Source organism: Varroa jacobsoni, unplaced genomic scaffold (genome assembly GCF_002532875.2).
Source record: "Varroa jacobsoni isolate VJ856 unplaced genomic scaffold, vjacob_1.0 scaffold_1457, whole genome shotgun sequence".
Classification (NCBI taxonomy): domain Eukaryota; kingdom Metazoa; phylum Arthropoda; class Arachnida; order Mesostigmata; family Varroidae; genus Varroa; species Varroa jacobsoni.
Window position 1 is genome coordinate 518755 of NW_019214359.1, and position 16732 is coordinate 535486.

The following is a 16732-nucleotide window of genomic DNA, read 5'->3' on the forward strand; positions in this document are numbered from 1 at the left end:
CGCTAGCAGGGGCGGCGGCGGCGGCGGCGGCGGCGGCGGCTCCGAAAGAAACGAACAATGACAAACGTACACTACTGTCGTCACACAAATGCGGCAAACGAACGCCGGCGAAGTAAAAGCATACGCGTAAAAGACGATGACGCTCGTATTCGTGGAGGGGAGCCGTCGATCAGCATCACGATTCACTAGTTGCGCACTTTACATACACGTATTGTATTAGTCAATCATCACTCCTAATTCCGAGACTCGACACGAATCAGCATTCGTGATGCAGTCATCACAATGGGTGTTTGTGAATATTAGATAGTTCTTGACCTGGCCAAGACACGCTTCGTCGAAGGAGATCGACGCCAGTTGTCTCTTCTGTGTGAAAAACAATGGTGTTGATTTTTAATGTCATTACGTACCAACTGATACGACCGGGTAGTATACGGATTCGATGAGTGTTAGCAATCTTCCTATTATGCGTACTTATATTCCACATGTGGCATGGTCACGGCAAGCCTTATGCATAACGCTTCATATGGTATCATACTGTATACCAGGTGTATCCTGCCATATGTAAGCTTATTTTAGCTATCTCTGGCTAGAGTATGTCGGTTGTGTCGTTTTACTTTAGATCCCTCGATGGCCAGCTGCGGAAGTTTTTGCGAAGAAAAAGATGTACGCTGGATATGCTACTATTGAGCAAAATGTCACAAGCTAACACAAAAAACTCAATGGAAAATGAAATTACGTTAAATTGGAACCAGAAATAATTTTACACACGTCACACAGACCCGAGCGCTGATATGAGGCAACTAATTTATCGAAACAACATCTTAATGAACACTTTTCTTCCATGCAAAGGCAAGTAGCAGATTGATTAGGCTGATGTGACTACAAAATAAATACTCTTTCCATAGAATCATTTGAAACTATCCACTCATACTAAACGAATGTCATCACAGTGTTGATAGGATGGTCTTCGCATGATAATGTCACACGTGAAGGCATGCGTTGCATATTGGCGTTAACGAGTCAGGCAGGCTTGCGGAAGGTGACGAACCGCGCCTTTAAATATAACAGATTTCGATGATATTTGTGGAATTGTTAAACTCGCGTCAGAAAGACATTGTGATAAAGAGTACCTAATTTTCTGTTTGCAGAAGATCATAAATGCATTTGGACAAAAACATAATAGCCATTGCCGAAGTACTAAAATTATTTAGCTTCCCTTTTTAGTAGCTTAGATTTGTATGACAGCTGTTTAGCTAGCGCCGAGATGTCTCATCACGAATACCTCATCATAAACATGGCTAAATATTCAATGCAATGCAGTGGACATAGGCTCTTGAGGATCATGCATTTTCATCATAGACTAGAACTAAAGGAGTCATATCAATCAGGATCATTTACAAAAAAAGTTGTTACGAAGCCTAGTATTTATTACGGCGTCGCAAATCGTATATGTATATATATTATACTGTACTTAATCAATGATTACAGAATACCGAGAATGGTATAATCTTCATAGGTTTTATGCCATAAAGCTCTGCCCATTGGACGTTAGTTCCTCTACATTTAGCTCGTTTCTAGTAATAGTCGAGTTGACCAGATATGTATGTTGGAAAGAAGCTTCTACATAGGATAATCGCACAACTCTTACCGCCAATTGGCCTGAAGAGTCAGATTGACCAATAATATTAGAGAACAGAAAAATAAGAATTTTCGTTCACAGATAATATTTGTCAATATGTAACAGTTTATAAAAGAGGTTCAGTAACAGTTCATAAAAAAAAGCACAGCTGACTGTGCAGATGTGCAGCACTGACGCATATTTAAATTGCTCAATTTAATGTTAGCCAATATATTTTATGAAATTATTGTCTCTTTTGCCAAACATGCGATCTCCGTAGTATTTTGCTCACCCACACATGTCTCAGCTACCTGAACTGCATGCGAAGGCCCAAAGAATTGGATTAATAATTCTTTTACTAGCTAATAACGATTCTAATCTACGACGTCCATTATGGCAAGAGAACAGACGCGGTTTCGACCGTACCGCTACCAAGTTTATTTGCTACTCCATTGCGAGCCATAGTGAAAGTTACAATATGTGACTGGTTCACACGGATACAAACTTGGATTTCTATGAACTTACGTAAATATATAACTCCAAAAGACGAACTCTGTACTTGCAAAACTCTGCTCAGCATGATAAGCGAAAGTACAGCCAGGTAAGTGGTAGGTCTATTCGGAAGAGGGTAATGTTGTCACTTTACTTACAAGTTTCTTTAGGCAGTTAGGAATGTAACGTTAGCCTCGATAGTTTTACAATGTTACCGATCGCAACTCGTCTGTGGCTTTGCAGAGCTGTGTGACGAGGCCTGATCCCTTCTAGCTCAAAACTGGCACAAATGACCTATAGACAGTGTAAAATCCACGTGGACGTGTGTTAATATAGCAATACGATACTTTAATAATCAAGGAAGGGTTCTTAATCTAGACCATGGTATTTTAATTATCGATACTGACTATATTACCTTGATCGCGTACATTAAGTGTACGAAGCGTTGATTATTTGGTTATGACGAGGGTTGCTGTAAGAGCGGCAACGAGGGGCACTTCTTCGCCAATCGCCAAAAAAAATTCAAGCCAAAAAGAACAGGCGAGAGTTGGGTCATAATGACTGATCTTACGTTAATAAGTGTGCCGTCTGCCCGTCCGTTTGTAATTAACCCAATAGCTTCTCTGTGCGCTTGTGCTTGAACACGTGAGACGCAACGTCCTGTTCTATGTATCCGGTAGCTCATTCATTGCGGATGGACGACCCAAACCAATAATCTCGTCTCGGTATTTGGGTTCCGAAGCTACCACAAAATGCTAGTTACCTGCAGAAGGGCCCGAGCCAACGCAAACTGTGGCCGGTCGCGGCGCGCGCCCATAGCCCAGACAGAAACTATTGCAGAACGAAAAAGCCAAGAAGAAAAAAGAAAGAAAAACGATTACGACCACGAGCAAGATCGACTGCTACAGAGGCGCTGTTCCCCGCTCCCTACGTCGTTGACCAGTGGTTAGTCAGTCAACCAAGAGTCAACAGAAAGAAATGACGAAAGAATCGAGCCGAATGGAAAAGGCCAATGAATTGGTCACCACACTAATGATCGTATTGATGTTGGTGCTAACCGCGGTAAGGGCACTGGCGTTGCTTCTGCTAGAAAAGATTGCAAGCGTTGTCTTTGCCGGCGACTGGACCGCCATCGCCGCTGTCGCGACTTGGCTGCTCGAGGCAACCTGTGCGTCGCTGTCGACGATGCTGTTGGTTTTTTCGTTGTTGTTCCCGATGCTATTACTATAACGGGTAGTGTTACGAAGGCGAGCGCTATCACTACGAGTGCGATGAATGCGCGCCAGCTTCCGCTGCCCGCAACGTAGCCGCCGTGTGTTGCTGCTGCTGCCGCTTCGCGTTATTAACGAACAGCACGTAACCCACATTTCGGGCTTATGCTGACCCCACTGACGGCAGAGCGCAGTAGAAATTATAGCAGCATGATCAGGAGCAGGATCGGAAAAGAGACGCTGCCGAAAGGAACGTGTCTGGTTGATCGGGTGCGATTGCAGAGCCTCTTGCTACCGCCGTTGTTGCAGCGACTGCAGCAGTAATAGCAGGTAGCGAAACTCGGCAGGCACCGTAGATTCCGCCACGTTTTGGGATGCGTTTGCTCCACATCTCTCCCATCTGCTAGTGATGGTAGTTGTGGGTCGACTCCAAGTTGTAACAGCGGGGACAACGGACGTTCTCGGCGTTTATCCTATTCTAATCCCATGCGGTATTCGGCTTTTTGTGTGCGTGTGTATTTCCCGTCGCGGTCCATCGGGCTAGCTCGGGACCCAATGTTCGCGTAGTAGTGTAGTTTTTATTGCAGTAGTATCGCCGCGCAGCAGCAATAGCAGCTGCGACCAAAAACTTAGGAGAGACCCTGCACAGCTATTGAAAACATCCAGCTTAGCAACCCCACCAGTCAGTGGTCTTCAGCAAGGCAAGGCAAGACAAGACAAGATCATGTTGTGTCTTGCATGGTAATCTAATCTAAGTGTATTTCTAAATTCGTTGTTGGTGCTTGTGCGCTTAAGCGAAGAGTCCACCTTTGTGCTCCTATCAACTGGTAAACGACTTCTGTTCTTGTGCTGCAAATCATCATAGTGGTGTTGCTACTGCTTGTAACGCTGATTGTCGGCAGTGGCAATTTGTCGAGCCATCCTCAGTTTTACGATTTATGAACGAATACCTCTCCGTTCATCAAGTACATATTCATTCCGTTAACCGAAATCTCCCTCGGCTGCTAATACCTCTTGATTCGATAAGCTGGCTTTGGAAAGTCGTCGGAGTTCAATGCTATTGTAAAACGTAAATCCCTCTTAGCAATTCTTGGTACGGATAGTATGTAAGGACGAGGAAAATAGACGCACTTCTTTGCAGGGTAGCTAATTGTTTATACGGGGGGAAAGGGGAGAGGGACAGTAATATTCACTAACTTTTTACCTCTTTAAAAAGTTCTATATGTTTAGATTTAGCTGAGAAGGCTCGCTGTTAAATAACTGAGATGCGTGTAGCGCCATTGATATTCGGTAAAATTTACATTATCACAATAAAATTAACTTATACTAAACTTTCAACTTTAGTAGTTGAGGTGAATCACCAAAGGTATGACAAACGATTGTTCTGAGAGATGAGTATTGGGAAAGCATAGGCCAATGAAAATTTCTCCCAGCATAATGTGACGAATAAGATAGTATGTCGGCGTTGGAAATTTTCAATATGACTTCGTATGAAAATTTCGATCTCATCTAATGACTTCTAATACATCCAGATTGGAATAATCAAACGCACTAAAATCGTTATGCGATGGATTTTATCTTCTCATTACCATGTTGTCAAGCCAAATAATTTTCGCGTATTTGATACGATACTTTGAGTTGATACAAGTTGTATTTTGCAAAAATACTGCATGCAGTCGAAATTTTTCTACGAACTGTTCGAAAATGCATGGAAATCCTGTTGCTAACCATAGTATCGTTTCAGCTGCCCTGTAAATCTGAACTCTGCGAGCCGTTCAATCGAGGAAACGACATTTGTGCACTAATAATAGCCACAGGACGCTCCCTGTCACAAAAAGGGAATCTGATGACTAATCTAACGTGTAACCGGTCAGCTGCACGAAATCGTCTCCTACAATGATGTAACGTGAAAAGTAACATGAATATTGCTTTTGACTTTTTCTAAAAAAATCTTCTCGCTTTAAAAGGCTATGTTCAACTAAAATGGCTCTTTTCTTTCAATTTGAAAGATCATTCACACGGATATTACATGCCATTCCCGCATTATTGAGACCCGCGCGGATAGACAACAGCGACACCAGTGATACACTGTAATAACAGCAGTAAAGAGCTAAATGCCTGTCATACGAATTTTGTCATCGAGTCGACACGGAGTCAACTACGTGTTTGTGACGATCCAATATCGCCTTCTCACTGTGTAGACATATTAGTCTCTCTAATGAACATCCACAGAAATACAGAAGCACACACACTTAACGACACCGACCTTATCATGGGCACACAGACGCTGGGATCCCTGACACAAGGTGAAGTGCCGCCGCTGTGAACCATGCCCCGTCCGACAACAACTGTTTTCGGATCTTCGAAAAGTCATCATCAAAGCCCCGAAGCAAGACATTAAGCGGCTAATGCCAATGAACCTATTGCCCTCATATGCAAAGGCAATCCGATAAAGAATTTCAAAATCGAGCAAGGCGCTGAATGTCAACCGTCATTGCGCCCGTCATCTGTTTTGTTAATGTCAGAGGTATTGTCATTGGCAGAAATCGCTTCTATCTGGGGCAAAAGACAGAAGCCAATGCAAAAGAGGCCTGTTATTCAATTTCTCTCATTCTTGTTTGTCAACTCAGTATTTGATTGGTAAGAGTGCACAAGTTGGACTGCCGTTGAAGAGGCGACGACAAAGATGTACCCTGCCATCATCTTCAGCGCTTGCCACTGATGCTGCCGTTTTTGTTCCCACTTCTATAGCCTTTTCTATTTTCTGTCACGGACCACTAGCGAAAGCATACGGGTGGCCAGAGACATTCGCGGCGCATGAAGTTGTCATCGGCTGAACGACCCCGGCCATAGGACAAAGACGGAGAAACTGTCCGATCGTCATTACACTAATAATAGCACTACGCCATTAGTGCACTATGGCGGAACAACGGGACGCAACCGTCACACGAAGGTTGTTAACTGCGGCCGTAACACCCAACAGTCGCGAATCCCTGGTTGTTCTGGCGCAGAAAGTGACAGTGGAAAGTTTTCTAGTGTAGCGTACCTACCTTGGGTGGATAAGTATGTGCATGCTTCTGTGCTTGTATTCTCGTTGTGTTGATATGTAAGCTTGTGAGTGACTCTCTTGCTTGTCCTTGTTTTTGATTCTAATGTATTTGTATAGCATATTTAGCCGGTGCGGTTCCATCATTTATACTCCATTGCTATGCGGTATGTCTCCGGCACGCAGGTGTGACAGAATGAGATTGTTCTTCAAGATCGCAGTAATAGCCGCAGCGCGGGCTATTTCAGCGTCAGAGGTTATCGTCAAAACCTCGTCAGGCTACTTACAAGGCACGAAGGCGAGCGTGTTCAACCGCACATTATACAGCTTCCTCGGAGTGCCGTTTGCGCAGCCTCCTGTGGGTGATCTCCGCTTTGCTAAACCCCAACCGTACGGAGTTTGGGATGGGATTTATGTTGCAGAATCGCTAGCGTTCCCATGTTTGCAGGACGACCAGTACTACACGGATCGCGTGCAGATCAGTGGGGTTAACTCGACTGAAGATTGCCTGTACTTGAACGTGTGGACACCAAGCGTGTGCAAGAAGAAAGCCTGTTATGACGCCCAAAACAAAAAGCCTGTCGTTGTTATCTTGCACGGAGGAGGCTTTTCGAGCGGTGGAAATTCGTATTCGTTTTACAACGGATCGTTTCTATCGGCCCTGGGCGATGTCGTGGTGGTAGTACCCAATTATCGGCTAGGCGTGTTTGGATTTCTCGATTTGGGTACCCCAGATTCACCTGGCAATCAGGCGATGTTCGATCAGCTCCTTGTGCTGAAATGGGTTCGACGTAACATTGCTAGCTTCGGTGGCGATGCGAAAAAGGTTACTTTGATGGGGCAGGGCTCCGGTTCAATTTCCACTGGTCTGCATATGGTCAGCCCGTTGTCACGAGGACTCTTTCGACGAGCAATCATGCAGAGCGGCTCACCGTACGTACGGCGCTATGAGAGTTCCGTGCAAACCATCAAATGGTTGGAAGTAATGGCGCGCGAACTCAACTGTTCGGTCTCGAAAAAAGAGTCCCGTAAGAAAGAAGACATTGCGCAGTGTTTCAAGTGGAGTGAAGGTACGTTTATTACTAGCTTTGGCTTGCAATTAAAAGTTAAAGTCATACTGTCATACCGTATAGATAGAGTGTTCCTATTTATTTACGTCTAGAGTTTAGGTTACGGTTTAGATATTGGTACACCTCACCGTTATGGAGTTTTCCGTGCGCCCTCCATATTCTGCAAGAACGGTTCTCTATACTGGTCGAATGTGAGATAAGTACATTGACAATTGTATTTACTAGACTACATTCGATACGAAAGGATTTCTGTGGTAACTGACGCTTGAAATATATCACAACGTTAGGTCGCACACTTTTGGAAGCGACTCGTCGTATGGGTAGTGGAATTCCCGGCAGCAACTTCTATCCCACTTGGGGTAACGAATTTCTGCCACTTGAGCCACGCGAAGCAATAGAACTGGGAGATATGGAACCGGTAGATGTTCTTATGGGTAAGATAATTTTCAATATTCGTATACGGTATCTATTGGTAGTTGCTATTGACGCAATTAGAATTGTTCGTCGCTCGTTGTTAAAGGGATTCAGCTATATAAAAATACCATAGGCGACCCAACTTGACAAATGTCTTAATTGTCCGAAGCCCTAGGTCAATGCCAATAGATATACATCAAATACTGCGTAGGAACATGTGGATGCCCATGATATACGTTGGCGGTATACGTCATTGTCCGAAACTGATTTGGCAATCTTGTTTTCTATGCTTCTTATACATTACCTACTAATAAATACTGAATATATTCCCTAGGCACAAATCAAAATGAAGGCGGATCTTTTATCCACTTCTTTCTGAGACGGATTCTTGAAAAGCAGTCCGTGAACTCTATAAGTCCTGACGAGGTTCATCTTTACCTGAACGTGCTCCTGCGGTTCTCACTTCATACGGTTCCTAAAGAAATCAGCGACTACTACTTTAAGGGAGTTCGAACCAGCGTGCAGGTAAGAACACTTGTTTTTCTAACGTTATTACTAAAGGTGCTGTGGTTATAGGCCGTAGCTGAACGATAAAAGACCTAATTGACTTAGTGTCTTGTTGCAAAGTTTTTTGCTTCTCGTACGCTTCAATCGAAAAAAAAAACGATAAAATGTTGATTGACTCAGCGCATTTTTTTACGTCTATCTAGTCCCTTTTTAACATCATCTAGCGTACTTTAGAATAGAAGCTAGAAAGCGATTGTTCCGTTAAAGGAAAACGTTGCTTTATGACGGATATCGCACTTCGGCTTTTCAGGCTTTGCAAGCGGCCTGTTTAGCGTTTGGCGATTTCGTGTTCCAATGTCCGACAAACTATTTCGCAGACATATTGAGTCGCCACGGTCGTCATGTCTACATGTATCACTTTGATCATCGACCTTCTTTCTCCTGGTGGGACCCGTGGCTGGGAGCAGTCCACTTTGACGAATTTCTTTTTGTGATGGGAGCGCTTTTTCATGGTGATTTGGCATTCTCTCCAAGCATTGAGGAACTTCGTCTTAGCGCTAGAATGATGAAGATGTGGACTCATTTCATCAAATTCGGGTGAGACGGGCGCGTAACTCCACAATAAGGGACCGTTTGTTAAAGCACATATAATTCGTTTTAGGTTTCCTGCTTTAAAAAGCGTGAATGTTTTTTTATTTCTACCCTCACTCTAATAGCAAAGTTATTTCGAGTACTCCTTAGAATTTTATAGCGAAGATTTGCGGTATGAAGGATTGTTGAAACAAAGTACTATACATTTTACAAGTAAACTGTCCAGTAGACTCGTAGTAAGTTTATTTATGGAGCTTACGTTACGTGAATTATTATTCAATATCCAAGAAAAACTCGTGCGTTTTAATGATGAGCCCTAGTTCTATTATGAACTTTACAGTAAAAGCTTTACCCAACTATAAAACTATACACATAGGAGAGTAAAAACTCACGGCTTACAGACATATAAAACGTAATAAACAGATTCAGAATAAAAAAATCTTACCTAATGATAACTCCTATTCCGACAACGTTCTATAGCGAATTCGACAGCTCAAAATGGCCTGAGTACGCGCAATACAATCAGACGTACCTAAATATCAACCCAAAATCATTTCACACTAGCGCCCCAGTGACAACTTACACCTTCATCGGACAAGGACCAGTCCGCAATCAGGCCTGTCAACTCTGGAAGCCCTATATCAAGGTTTGCTAAAAAAAATGTCTTAATACATAGCAAATATTGTAGCGGAAACGGTGATTGCTCCGTTATGAATTCACCAACAACAATATTATGCGTTTAGTTATTGAGCTTTATGGACGCAATTGAATATTCCATCATTAGAACAAATTGCCTTGCATTTTAGTAATGATGTGCAAAGCATGAAAAAAGAGTCGTTTTAGCCTGTAATAGACAATTCAATTTCGTATAAATTATTTACATTTTTAGTAGATTTGCGAAAAAAATATAAATGTATAGAGGTGCAGTTCTTCAATCGCGAACTGCACGTTTTAACCCAAAATATATGTCATTTTTCTGCCAGATCCAGCCTAGAAAAGCTTTTGTAAGCGAAATATCAGAGAAGGCTTAGAACTCTTGAATTGAACGAAATGTCCATTTGGATAAAATATAATGATTTTTTCCTTGATGGCTTGTATCAGTAAGATCTTTATTTGAATTGTGCCTATAATTCGAACAAATTATAATCCAATACGTATATTATAGATGCCGACATCAACGAATCGTCCCAATAAGACAGTCTCTGCTGCACAAATTTCTCCTGTTCAAATGGTGGAGCCAGATATTTCCTTTGAGAAGACTCTTGCTTCACAAAATGAACGACTTGAAGAGAAGATTGGACGGAGTACGTTTCGAGAGATCGTGCATCAGCTGCGCCAACGACTTCACAGAAATAACCAGAAAAAAAAATGAATTTCATGTAAACATAAACCATACTTAGTGCCAACTTTACGATTATAAAAGGGTCCCAAATTCTATGTAAATTTATGGACGACCCTTTCTTGTTCGTCCGCTCGAGACTTGGATCCATAATAGCCATGTGTCATCGATGTAGAAAACTGTACTTCAATGGATTCCGCAAAAAACGACACTTTCAAGAAGACGGACATAACGCAGGTTTAACGAACCTCGAAAACAAAAAAAATATCTTCACTAATATTGTGGACAAATAAATCCAAAGGCCACCACTTACCTGGTCAAGAACTTTACCTCGAAAAAGGTCCAAGCTAACCATTATTCTTGGAAACAGTCTTCCCAAATTCTTATTTATTATTCTGCTGATGAGATTATACAGTCAAAAAAAGCCAGACCAAGGAAATAAAAAAATCCGAGTAAATAAATGTCTTTTCTTTATACGTCACATAAGATGTATATAGGTACATACTACATATACACGCAGTGTGTGGCAGGGTAAAAATAAATTGTAATGTGTATACTTCTGTGAGTATATATGTCATTCGGTACGAAATGTGAGACGGTGCAACTCAAGCTTTCGCGATGCACTAACATTTTTTAGAATTTTCTCAGACAGTTCGCTCGGCTATTATTATTCAAGTTTGCAGTGCGCGAGCTTACAGCAAGCTACCGAACATGCTTTACGAATATCAACTCCGCCTTGAGTTTACGAAGGCAGAAACTGTACGTCGTATGGTTATTGTAATCAGTGAGAAATCTACTATTGAAACCAGCGCAAACTATTGGTTTTAAAAATTCCAGGAAAGAAATTTATGATTCGAAAATGAGTCTCGCAAAGGATCCCGTGTAAAGATGAATAACAAGATGTTGACAACTGCGGCGGAAACCGATCGATTTCAAAGCGCATGGGTGGTAGAATCCACATATGGGGAATGTTGAAAAAAAAAAACATACTTGTTTACTTCAGTAGATTATTTAAATTAAAAAAAAAAAGGGACAATTTATAAGGGATCAAAAATAGAGAAGCGGAGACGCTTGACTCCCCTTGTTCTCGACAATGACCCACTCTTGCCTCAGATTACAACTGTGGCTAAAAAATTAATTGTCTGCGGTATTCGTAAATTGTTACAGCAATGAGTTGATGATACTGGACTGAACGAAACATTACCCTAGAACAGCTATACAGCTGCAATAGCTTATGGTCGCTCTCTCGTATAGAGCAGGAGCTACATAATTCCTAATTTGCCGACTATGGATTTTGAACACTTAAAGAAGAAAAGAACTCCGCATTAAACAACGAAAATTGGTGAACAAAGGTAATTTACTTTCGTTGTACGACATCCTCGACTTCACACCGTAAGAATCAAGATGCAGAAAATATAGTTGAAGGCCTTCTGTTATTCATTCTGTCACCTTCTGTCAGGCCTTCTGTCACCATATTCACCCGATATTGCTCCCCCGAAAGAGCACTTTTCTAACATCGTCGTAGCAAAATTGTTTAAATTTCAACGTTATATCCAAATCAACCATTGAGATTTCACAACTCTTTGTGCCCCAGACATTCGAAACAGCAGCAAAGATGAGTTACCATACGAACGGCTAAAAGTTGTAGTGGAACATATTTCGATTAAAAAGAAAAAAATTTATATATAATCGCATTTTACATTTGTTTTATTAAATATCAAACTAAACCTTAACACGGCATAGTATCGCTTATATTATTCATCCAGTCAATTACTCGATAAAATCACACTATTGTAGTTACACACATAAAAGAAATGGCAAATTTTAATAGTTTTTTCTTCAATATTTGATTCCTATCTATTCACGCATATAAATAAATTCACCCATGCACACATACCTCGTAAGGCCACTCCAAGGTGTGACATGTTAATGGGCCATTCGAATGTAATATATCTTACATACAGGTCAGCTTTCCGGTCCAGATAAATTTGCCTTGTTGGACATTTCTTTAAAAAAATAGCATCTGTCATTCGGTTTTTGCTGCCAGCAAAAACACATCCTTTCCACAGGTAAAGAGGATTGGCCCTTAGTTCCAGGCAACAATCTGAGAGGCAACTGGTGAACCATCATCAAGTTTGAGGTTGTGGAATGACCGTGAGTAGGAAATTCACATGGGAGAACTAATTTTTCTTTTTGCCGCTTCCCGCAGATGATCCTTGACCACTACCCTGTCCTCGACTTTGCTGGCTACTGCGCGATTGCTGACCTCCAAGATATTTCGTAGCTAGTTCACTTAGTTCAGGCATATCCGGCATTCTTGCTGCATTTTGCATCTGCTGAACCTCCCTCTGCGTTTGCGCCATATCTTCAGCGCTCATAAGCTTCGGTAGGATCATAATTAATAGAACAGGTAACACCATTGTTAGAACCATTGGATTCAGAAGGAAGTCCGTGATACGCCATGTTTCTCGCTGAAAGCAACCGGGAAGAAGCAAAAGTAAAATGAAACTCGACGGTGCTTGTTAAACTAAAGCCATTAATTATTTATAAGCAAACTTGACGACCATCTCGCCAGGGATATGTCGGAAGCACACAGTGAAAGAGTACAAAAAAAAACAACGCAATTTCAAAGAAGATGTTACCTGATGGAAATAGTTATGCGTGCCTGTAGGACGAATCTTTACTGGGTATTGCAACTGATGATTTAGGTTAGGCTGGAGGTTGTTAACGCGCCTGGCGCGTTTCGAGCCTTTTGACGAAATATCGACACGGACCGACTCAAAACTAATTAGTGGGTGCGCAATCTGTAAGAAGACATTAGATATGTCTCTTTGTTACTGAAACCACCGCTGTGACATCATGGCAATATTGATTACTATTAATTATCCTTTTGAAAACATCTGAAACCTCTTACCATAATAATCCGCATATGGACAATACGATTATAATTAAATAAGAAATTATTATTTTTATGGATTCTGATCTGGTACTATATTTAAATTTATTCAATTTTTTTAATTTTTATGTATCACATTAATTCAAAAATTAAGCGGAAACATTATCATCACACAGAGAAGTATATGCATTTTGTAAAGTCTGGCGATTATTGGAGATATCTTTCGAATTTCGTCTTTACAAAGGATTTAATCGGACTCAATTAGTTTAGAAAAACGGTATGCAAACTTACCTGGATAAGATATGAACCGGCAGCGACGTTCTTAATTTCGAAGGTGTAGTCTTCCTTCAGGAAGCCAATGTGAGATCCGCCATCGATCAGAATCTGCGTTTCTTCGATAATATCTGTGAAGTTCTCCTGGTTTGCCGGAATAATTAATTTACCTGTGGACGTTAAAAACATCGATGATGAAAAAATAAAAAATGATATTGTAATATACTGCTGAAATTGCTCTCTTTATTCTATTTGTGCAACTCATAATTTTTGTACTGGTACATAGTTTTAGCAATATACTGGTCTTAATTGTTCTATGATTAATCTCAGTTAATGAGGCCGATCTCAGATAATATCGTCGAATGATAATCCTGTTATCAAAGGTAGCCTGACAAAATTCGCTCATTTTTCATTCAGCTCTCTCTCAAAAGGTTCAACTGGAAAATATCTGCGTCGTTCCTATATTTTTAGCAACATATAATATGGCTTCACACAGAATAAGCGCATAGAATAACAACACAGAATAATCGCAGTTCGTAACTTAAAGCGTTTAAATATGTACATATTTCAGCATTTTAAAGATATTTGCTTTAAGCCATTTACAGAAAATATTACAGTCTGTTTATACCCATTTTAGACAGCACTATATTCTCTCATCGAACTAAACGTTTCAACATACGGCTATTTTCTTGACTTATAAATGCTTAAATCCTATCAAGTACTATATATACGTTTAACGTTTCGACTACGTTCACCTTGGCACCATATTTATAGGCAGGACAAAATCGAAGATCTTCCAGGACCTCACCAGGCTTGAGCGCTGCTACTTGTGTTGTTTGCAATTTTCGAACTAACGTAATCACCTACTAAGACAAGCCTCGACAATGCTGCTTGACGTGCTCATGGCTTGCGATTACCAATTAGTTATATCTATCGGTCACATTTTCCTGCTGTAGTTTATACATGAATGTATTTGCGCGCTAATGTAATAAAATTTCGAGACAAAAGCTGATCTACGAAACCTTTACGCGTTCTCGACAAACAGTTTGTTCATCTTCGCTTGCCAAAATTTCAGCGTCCGTTATATATATATATATATATACACATAGTTTAAAAAGCCATCTACATATAGCTGAATGCAAGCAAGAATTAATTATAAGAAAACACCAGAAAACTATACGCATGTAAAAAAAAATCCTAACTTTTATTTGCCTGCGTGAGCAATATACATATAACGATGGACTACTGCAATGATAACGGGGGTCATCTAACACAATAAAGGGCACAAAATGATAATATTGTGAAAGACGGAGACCTGCTATGCATCAGCGCGGTTCTAGGATCATTTGGATTTTTGCTTATGGTAAACGTTATTCTAATGCTGAATAGTAATTTTAATATGTTCTAAAAGCATATGTACTAATCTAATTTTGTTGGTTATGTATAAGATACGACGTTGACACACTCTATAAGAGCATCTTGCAACGTGCTCAAACGACTTCGTTGGCTTTCCAGCTTGTTAAGTACTGTATATATTTCTTCGACGGTAAATCGTCTCCCTCGCAATACAATGTTAACGAGACCCAATGACGAGGCTTCGAATCTGGCCCCTATTTCGATAATATTCTCGATTCGACCGTGGTATACTGTTACAATGAGCTTCTCTGTCGATATTTTAAATCTCGGTGTCCATCCGAACGTCCATTCCCAGTCCTGAAGTCGTTTCGTAATATTTGTGATGCCTGGGAACGCCTCCTCAGTGATTTCAATCTCTTTCAAATTGAGACTAGTTTGAAGTTCGGCACAAAACTGCTCGCCGAGGTCTTTGGCTAAGGATAACGGCTCGATTTGTGACGCGATATCTTTTAAGTTTCGAACTTCTGCGCGCACGCTCCTCGTTGACTTGGTTTCGAGCTGATGCTCCCAAGGGTTCTTTAGAACTTCACTCAAAACCGATTTGTCGACATTGACTAGCAATGTGCAATGGTGATATGCCTTCTTGTGCGCGAGTTTCGATGCTGTTCCAGAGACCTTGTACTTGCCATCCACAATAATATCGTCCCTGTCATTTGGATCCGCGTTTATGTTATATTTCTTCCGAAGAACATCGCAAATCAAGTTCAGGTTCCGTTTTCGATTGTACGTGGCCTTAGGTCCCATGAACGATATGTTGAGATTTCCTTGGTCGTGATAAACAGTCCCACCCCCACTATTTCGGCGCACCATATCTATTTTGAGGTCGTTCATTCTCTTCAAGTTGGCCTCTAGCCACGGATTCTGATGGCGTCCAATGACGACACATGGTTGATTGGTCCACAAAAGGAGAATGCCCCGTTCCGAATCAGCAAAGTTAAGTCGTTCGAACAACCACGTTTCTAAGGCAAGGTTCGAAAAGATACAAGATGATTTTGAGATAAGAACAGTTCCCGACCGAAATGCTGTCGCCGAACTACACAGGAATCGTCTAAGGAAAATCATCGTTTTACGTTTGGATGTAAATAAGCACGGCACGATTAAAGACCTGAGGCGGACGTGAACCACGGCATTTCGTAGATTCACTAATCGGTTGTGGCTTCCCGGTTCGCGTAGTAGAACCCTTTACAAGACCAAATCTTGAGTAGAAGATAAGCAATTCTTCGCAAAGCGCGCACGTCCTCAGGGGTACAAGAGTAGTGTTATAAAACGGAACTATCCCTGTCAGATGGTCACTGTTCTTTAAAAATTTTAAAACTCACCTTCGATCGTGTAATCAGCATCTCCTAAAACGACATCATCTGCCCAGGTTACTAGCAGGCTCGAACAGAAGAACAAAAAAGTTCCTAGACCGGAAAATTGCCGCATTGCGGTCAAAATTCAGCAAAAACCGCGGATTTTTTTGTAACGTTTGCAATGTTTTGTATGTAAGGGTTTTTTTTATTACTGAACGGAACAGGTCGAGCTACTCCACGCGACGGATATATCGACCCATTCCGAATGGGTTTGTCCATGAATTTCAAATACAAGATTTATCACTAACAGGCTAATTGAGGATCAATTATACAAACAAATGACAGCTGAGGCAACCACACCATTAATGTGAAAATAGTGCGATCTTATACGGGCTCCAACTTTTCTTGTACTACTGAGAAATTATAATGGTCCAGACTTCCAAAAATACCATAGACTCCGAATGGCAGAATTCACGTTGAACCTTCACTCGTTAGAGATTAATGGCCCTGTATTTCTGTCTAGTATTTTTTGTCGGATAGCTATGCTTTCTTTAAACATTCACATGT

General features: G+C 41.1%; 3 protein-coding genes across 6 annotated transcripts; 1 reads left to right on the forward strand and 2 right to left on the reverse strand.

The window, feature by feature from the left end:
• Positions 1–3294: 3294 nt before the first annotated feature.
• LOC111270226 (acetylcholinesterase-1) lies at positions 3295–10749 on the forward strand. 4 transcript variants are annotated; one of them, XM_022850344.2, is made up of 7 exons: positions 3295–4022; positions 6554–7437; positions 7725–7871; positions 8186–8376; positions 8669–8955; positions 9430–9595; positions 10115–10749. In XM_022850344.2, exons 2-7 carry the CDS (start codon positions 6564–6566, stop codon positions 10319–10321), a joined length of 1872 nt encoding a protein of 623 aa, XP_022706079.1. In that variant the 5' UTR covers positions 3295–4022; positions 6554–6563; the 3' UTR covers positions 10322–10749. The 4 variants fall into 4 exon arrangements, with proteins under 4 accessions (XP_022706079.1, XP_022706078.1, XP_022706081.1 ...); XM_022850343.2 differs by lacking the exon at positions 3295–4022 and adding an exon at positions 5016–5222; XM_022850346.2 differs by lacking the exon at positions 3295–4022 and adding an exon at positions 5285–6384.
• A 1217-nt stretch (positions 10750–11966) lies between these two features.
• On the reverse strand, positions 11967–16375 carry EMC7 (ER membrane protein complex subunit 7). The gene is made up of 4 exons (XM_022850349.2): positions 16193–16375; positions 13476–13627; positions 12931–13092; positions 11967–12759 (listed from the first exon to the last, which is right to left on the reverse strand). The coding sequence occupies exons 1-4, from the start codon at positions 16296–16298 to the stop codon at positions 12469–12471; spliced, it is 711 nt and encodes a 236-aa protein (XP_022706084.1). The 5' UTR covers positions 16299–16375; the 3' UTR covers positions 11967–12468.
• On the reverse strand, positions 14633–16143 carry Lipt1 (Lipoyltransferase 1). Its single transcript, XM_022850348.2, has one exon. It carries the CDS (start codon positions 15933–15935, stop codon positions 14895–14897), a length of 1041 nt encoding a protein of 346 aa, XP_022706083.1. The 5' UTR covers positions 15936–16143; the 3' UTR covers positions 14633–14894.
• Positions 16376–16732: the final 357 nt, after the last annotated feature.

Excerpts from the sequence above, each read along its gene's own strand:
- LOC111270226 (XM_022850345.2), top strand. The coding sequence starts at position 6,474 with ATGTATTTGTATAGCATATTTAGCCGGTGCGGTTCCATCATTTATACT. Across the intron at positions 8,956-9,429 it reads ACTCATTTCATCAAATTCGG|CGAATTCGACAGCTCAAAAT; the intron begins GTGAGACGGGCG and ends AACGTTCTATAG. Across the intron at positions 9,596-10,114 it reads TCTGGAAGCCCTATATCAAG|ATGCCGACATCAACGAATCG; the intron begins GTTTGCTAAAAA and ends CGTATATTATAG.
- Lipt1 (XM_022850348.2), bottom strand. The coding sequence starts at position 15,935 with ATGATTTTCCTTAGACGATTCCTGTGTAGTTCGGCGACAGCATTTCGG.
- EMC7 (XM_022850349.2), bottom strand. The coding sequence starts at position 16,298 with ATGCGGCAATTTTCCGGTCTAGGAACTTTTTTGTTCTTCTGTTCGAGC. Across the intron at positions 13,628-16,192 it reads TGCTGATTACACGATCGAAG|GTAAATTAATTATTCCGGCA; the intron begins GTGAGTTTTAAA and ends TAACGTCCACAG. Across the intron at positions 12,760-12,930 it reads CGCATAACTATTTCCATCAG|CGAGAAACATGGCGTATCAC; the intron begins GTAACATCTTCT and ends GGTTGCTTTCAG.